This window comes from Tenrec ecaudatus, chromosome 11 (genome assembly GCF_050624435.1).
Source record: "Tenrec ecaudatus isolate mTenEca1 chromosome 11, mTenEca1.hap1, whole genome shotgun sequence".
In the NCBI taxonomy this organism is placed as follows: Eukaryota; Metazoa; Chordata; class Mammalia; order Afrosoricida; family Tenrecidae; genus Tenrec; species Tenrec ecaudatus.
The window spans coordinates 36,002,666-36,011,313 of NC_134540.1; the positions used below are offsets into that span (position 1 = coordinate 36,002,666).

General features: G+C 46.3%; 1 protein-coding gene across 1 annotated transcript; it reads left to right on the forward strand.

The window, feature by feature from the left end:
- Positions 1-1,448: 1,448 nt before the first annotated feature.
- On the forward strand, positions 1,449-7,453 carry PCDH20 (protocadherin 20). Its single transcript, XM_075562994.1, has 2 exons — positions 1,449-1,592; positions 2,691-7,453. Exons 1-2 carry the CDS (start codon positions 1,458-1,460, stop codon positions 5,415-5,417), a joined length of 2,862 nt encoding a protein of 953 aa, XP_075419109.1. The 5' UTR covers positions 1,449-1,457; the 3' UTR covers positions 5,418-7,453.
- The last annotated feature ends 1,195 nt before the right edge of the window (positions 7,454-8,648 follow it).

Consider the following 8,648-nt stretch of genomic DNA (forward strand, 5'->3'; position numbering starts at 1 on the left):
CCTAGCAGATCAAAAAGTGTTCCCCAGATTTAATGAACAGGGGTCTCCCATAGGCCTGACTTTGTAAATGAGGAAACAGCTCCGAAGTTTCCTGAACTCCAGGCCACACGACTATTTGTGGCAGAGCCTGAAGGGATAGCCAAGCATTTTATATTATACCACTCCGGGATTCCTTTAGTGATTTAAAAAAAAAATTCATATGTGTGTGTCTGCGTTAAGGACCCCTGGTGGTCCAGCAGTTAAGGACTCAGGTGCTAACTAAAAGGCTGGGGTTTCCAACCCATCAGCTGCTCTGTGAGAAAGATGTGCCAGTCTGCCTCTATACAGCCTGGGAAACCATGTGGAACAGAGCAACTCTGCCCCCGCGGTGTATCTATGTGTCAGCATCAGCTGGCAATGACCTATATATATTTAATGTATACACAATGAGCCCCTGCGGTGCAGTGGTTACATGTCGGGCTGTTAACCTGCAAGGTCAGCAGTTCAAAACCACCAGCTGCTCCATCAGAGAGAGGCAGGGCTTTCTGGTCCTGTAAAAAGTTAGTCTCTAAAACCCACTGGGGGGCAGTTCTACATGGACCCAGAGTTTCACTATGCGTCCAAATCTGCTCGAAGGCAGTGAGAGAGATATTTGTGTATATACAGATATAGCATCCTTTTCCCCCTACAAAGAATATCTTAATTTTTTAATGCGCACCTTGTCAATATACACTAACAGTGGATACACACAGAACCATTTGTGAGACAGCACAACTGCTTCCACTTGTCCCCGCGTCTATTCCCTGTCCAAGGCTCCGGCTGCCTCAAACATCAGAGAACAAGGCAGAAGCACAGTCACTTGTGTCTCCAACTAGGGAACCAGCAGCGACTCAGCCTCCAGAAACAGTGCAGATTTGAAAATTGGAGCATGTCGAAACCTTCCCGAATGGTTCAACCGCGCAGCCAAGAAGTTGAAAAGCCTTCCCTGCAGAGAGAAAAGTGGATTTTCTTTCCTAGAGCAATGCTGAATCCCAGTCTCTTCCAAGGACTGGAGGCAAGCAGGCATCTGTGGGGGGGCCCGCCTGGGATCGCTTTGTGGCGCCTACTCCTTCCCGGTATTTATTCGGGTTTATTTAGTTCTTGGAACGGCCCTCCTCTGCTCACAACCTGTGGACGTGCGTTCAGCCCGAAGCTGGTGGGCGCGCGCTCGGGAGCCCGACCCTGACCCGTCTCCGGGCGCTCCCCCGAGGCTCGTCCCGGGTCCCAGCTACTCCAGCGGGGTCTGGACGGCCCACGCCCGGGACCAGCCTCTGGGACTGGAACCCCTGCCCCCGGCCCCCGGCCCCCAACCCGTTCGCATCCGCCCTTAATTGGAGAGCCGGCGACTATTGGCTGAAGTTGCGGGCGATTTGCATGAACGGAGGGCGTGTCTTCCGCCGCCCTCGCTCCGGAGCGCGCCTGCTGCAGCCTCCCTGGGAATGCGCGGCGGAGGCACTGCGCGCGGCTCCGGGGCCCTGGCGGCAGTGAGCTGGCGCCCGGCGACCTGGCACCCGCGCCTGGATATGGGGCATCTACCTCGCCTCAGGAGCAGCACCAGCCACGGGAACCTGCCGGTAAGGGTGAGGGTCCTGGAGCCCCTCGGCCCCGACAAGTTGCAGTTGTGGGAGGCACTTCGCACCCCTCTGGTGGTGTTTCCAATCTCCGGACCTTTCACCTTAAATCCAAACTTCCAAGGAAGCAGGGAGGAAGGGAAGGACAGTTTGGGCGAAAGTGCCTTCCTTTTCGCCAGGATTCAGGCAGCCCTCGGTGGGAGAGTAAGTTTCTGAAGCAGCCGTGGAGACAGATGGGATGACCAGGAGGGGGAGGCGCGCGCTCCATCCCTTCTCCTCACCCGGCTTCGCAGCGCGTTCCTGCTGCGGCCCTCCAGCTCGGACTGGCCCCTGAGATGGACACGCTGGTTTTTTGTTTGTTTGTTTTTTGTTTTTTTTTTGCAAGATCGTTTTCCGAGTGTCCTTCTCCTCCCTCAAGGGGATTTGGAAGCCCTTGGTAGGGGATAGGGAGACAGATGCTTTCGGTTTGATTTTTGATGCGCGTGCTAAAATGGAAATCTCTTCTTCTGATCTAAGGGGTGTGTGCGTGCGTGTGTGTGTGTGTGTGTGTGTGTGTTGGGATGTGTGTACTAGTTTTCCATATGATTATTGTTGTTGCTTTTATTTGGTTGTTGTTTTATTGGTCTCCTAGTACGGAGGGTCACGCGTTTCTGTTTCCAAGACCCTCAGCCAAAACTAGTTCAATGGGAAGTGAATTGCCCACCTTGCAGCCACCCCTCTTCCTCCCTGGACCCTGCCTGCCCTGGCTGCTGCCCCTGCCGCGTTGCGCTGTCCCTGGGTGGGAGCCCCTCCACTCTGACTGTGTCTTCCTGAATGCTTCACATTTGAGACGCGGAATGTGAACAGATAGGGGATGCAGGTACTGCAGGAGGATGGCACAGAGAAAAGTGAGCCAGGGGAAAAAATAATGGTCATAAGTTTGGGAGACAGTATTGCTCCTTAAATCTCTCCTTGGCAGCAAGTTTCTTCTCCATCCCACTCCAAGTCCAGGATTTGCTCGTAGCAATAGGGATGGGGCAGCGTTGATCCCTGGGACACTGGTTTCTGACACGCATCTGCTTCTCCGTGTGTAACCAGCCTTCTCCCCTCCCCCCACTCTAGCATCTGTTTCTGTTTTTCCTCTTCGTGGGACCCTTCAACTGCCTCGCGAGTTACAGCCGGGCCACGGAGCTCGTGTACAGCCTGAACGAGGGACTGCCCGCCGGGGTGCTCATCGGCAACCTGGCCGAGGACCTGAGGCTGGTACCCAGGGCCTCCAGGAGGCTAGACCAGCAGCTGCAGGCGCCAGAACGCGCCGCTGTGGAGCTGAACCCCCCGCTCTCCTTCAGCCTGGCCTCGCGCGGACTGAGTGGCCAGTACGTGACCCTGGACAACCGCTCCGGGGAGCTGCACACTTCGTCCCAGGAGATTGACAGGGAGGCCCTGTGCCTGGAAGGAGGTGGAGAAACTGCCTGGGGCAGCAGCATCTCCATCTCCTCCTCTTCTTCCTCTGACTCTTGCCTTCTGCTTCTGGATGTGCTGGTCTTGCCTCAGGAATACTTTAGGTTTGTGAAGGTGAAAATTGCCATCCGGGACATCAATGACAATGCCCCGCAGTTCCCAGTTTCCCAAATCACCATATGGGTTCCGGAAAACGCACCTGTTAATACCCGGCTGGCCATAGAACATCCTGCCGTGGACCCAGATGTAGGCACGAATGGGGTGCAGACCTACCGATTACTGGACTACCACGGTATGTTCACCCTGGATGTGGAGGAGAATGAGAATGGGGAGCGCACCCCCTATCTCATCGTCATGGGGGCTCTGGACAGGGAGACGCAAGACCAGTATGTGAGCATCATCATAGCAGAGGATGGTGGAACCCCGCCACTGCTGGGCAGTGCCACTGTCACCATTGGCATAAGTGACATCAATGACAATTGCCCGCTCTTCGCAGACTCACAAATCAATATCACACTGTATGGAAACGCTACAGTTGGCACCCCGATTGCAGGTGTCCAAGCTGTGGATAGAGACTTGGGGACCAATGCCCAGATCACCTACTCTTACAGTCAGAAAGTTCCCCAGGCATCTAAGGACTTATTTCATCTGGATGAAACCACCGGAGTCATGAAACTTTCCAGTAAGATTGGTGGAAGTGTTCTCCAGACGCACAAGCTCACCATCCTGGCTAATGGGCCGGGCTGCATTCCTGCGGTGATCACTGCCCTGGTGTCCATTATCAAAGTCATTTTCCGACCCCCTGAAATTGTCCCTCGTTATATAGCAAATGAGATCGATGGTGTTGTTTACCTGAAGGAACTGGAACCTGTTAACACTCCTATTGCTTTTTTCACCATAAGAGATCCAGAAGGTAAATACAAAGTCAACTGCTACCTGGATGGTGACGGCCCATTTAGATTATCACCCTACAAACCCTACAACAATGAGTATTTGCTGGAAACCACAAAGCCCATGGACTATGAGCTACAGCAGCTCTACGAAATAGCTGTCGTGGCTTGGAACTCGGAAGGATTTCACGTCAAAAAAACGCTTAAAGTGCAACTTTTAGATGACAATGACAATTCTCCTATTTTCCTTCAGCCCCTAATAGAGCTAACCATTGAAGAAAACAACGCACCCAATGCCTTTTTGGCCAAATTGTCTGCTACAGATGCTGACAGCGGAGAGCGAGGCCAGGTTTCATATTTCCTAGGAGCAGATGCGCCGTCCTACTTCTATGTGGACAGCGCCTCGGGAGTGCTAACCGTGTCTACTCAGCTCGACCGGGAAGAGACAGAGAAGTACAGGTACACCGTCCGAGCCGTCGACTCCGGGAAGCCCCCCAGAGAATCAGTTGCCACCGTGGTGCTCACCGTGTTGGATAAAAATGACAACAGCCCCAGGTTTATCAACAAGGACTTCAGCTTTTTTGTGCCCGAAAACTTTCCGGGATATGGTGAAATCGGAGTAATTAGTGTAACAGATGCAGACGCCGGCCAGAATGGATGGGTGGCCCTTTCGGTGGTGAACCAGAGTGATATTTTTGTCATAGACACTGGAAAGGGGATGCTGAGGGCGAAAGTCTCTCTGGACAGGGAGCAGCAAAGTTCCTATACTTTGTGGGTGGAAGCTGTTGATGGTGGTGAGCCTGCCCTCTCCTCTACGGCGAAAATCACCATTCTTCTTCTCGACATTAATGACAACCCCCCTCTGGTCTTATTTCCTCAGTCCAATATGTCCTACTTGTTGGTTCTGCCTTCTACTCTGCCTGGCTCCCCAGTTACAGAGGTCTATGCTGTGGACAAGGACACGGGCATGAATGCCGTCATCGCTTACAGCATCATAGGGAGAAGAGGCCCGAGGCCTGAGTCCTTCCGGATTGACCCCAAAACTGGCAACATTACTTTGGAAGAGGCATTGCTGCAGACAGATTATGGGCTCCACCGCTTACTGGTCAAAGTGAGTGACCATGGCTATCCAGAGCCTCTCCACTCCACAGTCATGGTGAACCTATTTGTCAACGACACCGTCAGTAATGAGAGCTACATTGAAAGTCTTTTAAGAAAGGAGCCAGATATTAACATAGAAGAGAAAGAACCGCAAATCTCCATAGAACCAACTCATAGAAGGGCAGAGGCTGGGTCGTGCATGCCCACTTTGGTAGCTCTATCTGTAATCAGCTTGGGTTCCATCTCACTTGTAACGGGCATGGGTGTTTATATCTGTTTAAGGAAGGGGAAAAAGCATCACAGGGAAGGTGAAACTTTGGAAGTACAAATGCCACTGAAAGGAAAAATTGACTTGTGTATGAGAGAGAGGAAACCGGTGGATATTTCTAACATTTGAAAGTTTAGTGTGCATAACCCAGGGAGATGTTTTAATTGAATTTGGGTAGCCTCCCCCCACTAAGCACGAGTGGTTAGTGGCAAGTCCAGTGGCGGACAACTAATTTATAACTTGTTCTATATTGTAAATAGCTGTTTACAGGTTTTTAAAATCGAATTCAGACGTTATAAAAGGTGTACAGCATTTTTTTAATGAAAATTGGTACTAACAGCAGTAGAACTGTGATTAAAAATGCTGGGCCATCGTTTGCCGCTTTCAAACATCAAGCAGATGATTGCTAAAACCTGAGAGGAAGGTAAGAGTATGGTACCTTGTTACCATTATTTTGTCTAAAAAGTCCTTTAACCACAAGAGGGCATCAGTTGCCCCTTTGCAGGGAATTGTTTGCGATATTGTACATGACAGGTGTTGTACATGAAATTAATGAAAGAGTCTATTTTAAATATATTGTTTTTAACATTTAACAAATATGAACTCAAAGTAAATTTAATTTGCCCTACTTAAATGTATGATAAGAGGGAAAAGAAATGCACTTGTAAACAGAATGTTTATTACCTCATAAGTACATCATGTATCATTTGAAAGAAAGAGCATTAAAAAATGACAATTATTTTTAGCAAGGATATAAAAAATTCTTTGTATGTATTAAAAGTTTCTACTTGCTAAGGAGCACTTCACTTCCTGTGTCTTCAAACCGTGTTGAGTTGGCTTTACCGCTGCACTTGCTATTACTATAGGAGGAAATCCATCACTTCTTCCTTACAGAAAATGTAACTAGAAATTGTGCCCAAGAAAAACCGCCAGAAGCGAACAAAATGTTGCCCTCCTTAGTTGCTTCCTGGATGTTCATGACATGGTGTTTTCATAGCTTGTGAATCGTACGTTAAACATGGCTGCATATTAGATTTTTATAGTCTTAAGCTTCTCCATCAAATAAGATGAAAATCGCTCTCAATCGGACTCATTCGAGAGGCTGGTGTAATCTGCGGTCATTTCAGTGGGGCATCTCCTACGAGCGTGGTCTTTCCGTTGTTTAGGTTTTTGGCTACTGTTTCTGGCTTCCTGTCTTTAGTTTTGGATTAAGTCCCAGAGTTATTTGTCAGTCAGAAACAGGTTTCTTTGATCATTTAGATTATTCTGCATCTTTAGCAATGCATAAATCTAGTTCATCAGTGACTAATCACTTTCACTTCGTTGTTTGAGCTGGACATTTTTATTTTAAATGAGAGCTATTACAAATTTATCTGTATAAACAAGGAATGTGTTAGCTTAAGTTGGACTGTTTTACTTTGGTCATCAGGTGTCTGTACTGTACCCAAAGTGTTTATATGTCTGCAAATTAAAGCTATATATTTTCATAATTTCTCTCTCATTCTTACCATTTTATATCCAAGTCTGGGCTTACTCTTGCACGGAAGTGGCTATTATTAGTATTCCTTTACTTCTAGGGGTCAATGTGGATAAAATTAAAGTGTTTTTATTATGCTGAAGTTTATGTTAAACTAATTCATGGCTCAATTAAAATTGAGGAAAAAATAAATGTGGTGTTATAGACATTTATATACTATAGAGTATGCCTATTTTTGATAGAAATGGATAGGTTTACACCCATGCATGTGCATATAAAAGCTAATTTATTGTATATTTTATATCAATTATAAGCATGCACTTTGCTTCCTATTTATAGCAAATGCTCTGTTGGCTGTGCTGCAATGGCTTTCAATGTTTATCTAAAATAAAAATCCTGGGAAAATGTTTAAAAAGAGAGAGAAAGTAAATGCCCAAGACTTTTAAAATTTCTATTAACTCATTTTCTTCAACTGAACAATTTAGGCAAATAAAATAATAAGCATATGAGGCCCCATTTTTTTTGTTAAAAACATAACATTTTCTTTTGAAAAAGATTTTGTATGGAAAGGAGCAGAGATAAGAAAGGAAGGATACTTAACCCCCAGACTCTCCATTCATAATTGATGTATAGCCCCGAGCAGTCATTTTCTCTTCGTTTTGTTTTCTCTTTTAAAAGGAAGCATCTACTTAGGAAACAAGTGGTACGATTAAAAAGACCCAATTGCTCCATGCATGCTATGTTTTGGCCATCAATATACATAATAAACTCTCTTCTATATTTCAAATTTTGTGTAAGGTTTGTGTTTTCGAGTATAAACTCCTCCAGCATGAGAGATATTAACAGAAGGACATATTTTTGAATAACTTCTTGTGGAAACATTTCCTTTATGAAAACATCTCATTTACATTAAAAACATTTATAATAAGGGGAAGCTCAAGCAAATTAAGCTCAAAGATAAAAGCCCCTTTTTACTAACACCTTGTGCTGGAACAGTTGCCAAAATGTATGCTAATCATGTCAATGTTGTTAGTTGAGCTGGCACAAAAATAAGTGTTCCATTCATTAAACCCCTAATATCCATTTAACCGTTTGAGAACCAGCAAGGTCCCGTTTCTCAATGGAATGAAGAGATTGCGCTGGTCTTTGCACTGCCCAACCCATTTTTCAGAGAGAAAATGGTTCCTTAATTTGAATTGGGAAATTTAAAACCAGCATAGTATTTTTAACTATGGTGTGGGGGAGATAATTTATGCTATTTGATTCTTTAGGTACATTTAGTGATGCTGTTTAAAATAAGAAAAGAAAATAGAAGAGATGTGTTACTTATAAAACTGTTTTGTAAGCTAAAGTCAGTTTACTGAATAGAGTAAATAAGTAAAGATAAATTCTGTGTAGTTGGGATGTTCAATAAGAATGCCGGCATGATTTCCCCATGAAATAGCATAATTAGAAACTGTGTTAGAGCTGGTATATGAAGTTGACTTCATTGCTTTAAGCTGAGTTGTAGGGAAGGGATGCTAAGCTGCGCTTCCTGAAAACATCGAACCTGATAGTTGTAAGATGAGGAATTAAACATGCCTCTCCTTTGGAGACATGGATTCTAGTCTGTCCTCAGAGAGATGAAGATGGAGGTGGTGACCTGTGTGCACAGTGGTAAATATAAGGAAAGTGCAGATGAACCTTTGGTGATCTTCAACTCCACTGGGCAGCTTCAGCTCCTGGAAGACAGGGAGGTAGATAACTGGCCACTTCCTTCCTTGACTGAGGCAGATTGGCTCACTGCATGAGTACAGCCAATTGCTGCCCATGCCATGTTGCTGACATGGGCAGTCTTTTCCTACTACTGCGCTCTGAGGTGGCAGGCACATAGTCAATAGTAC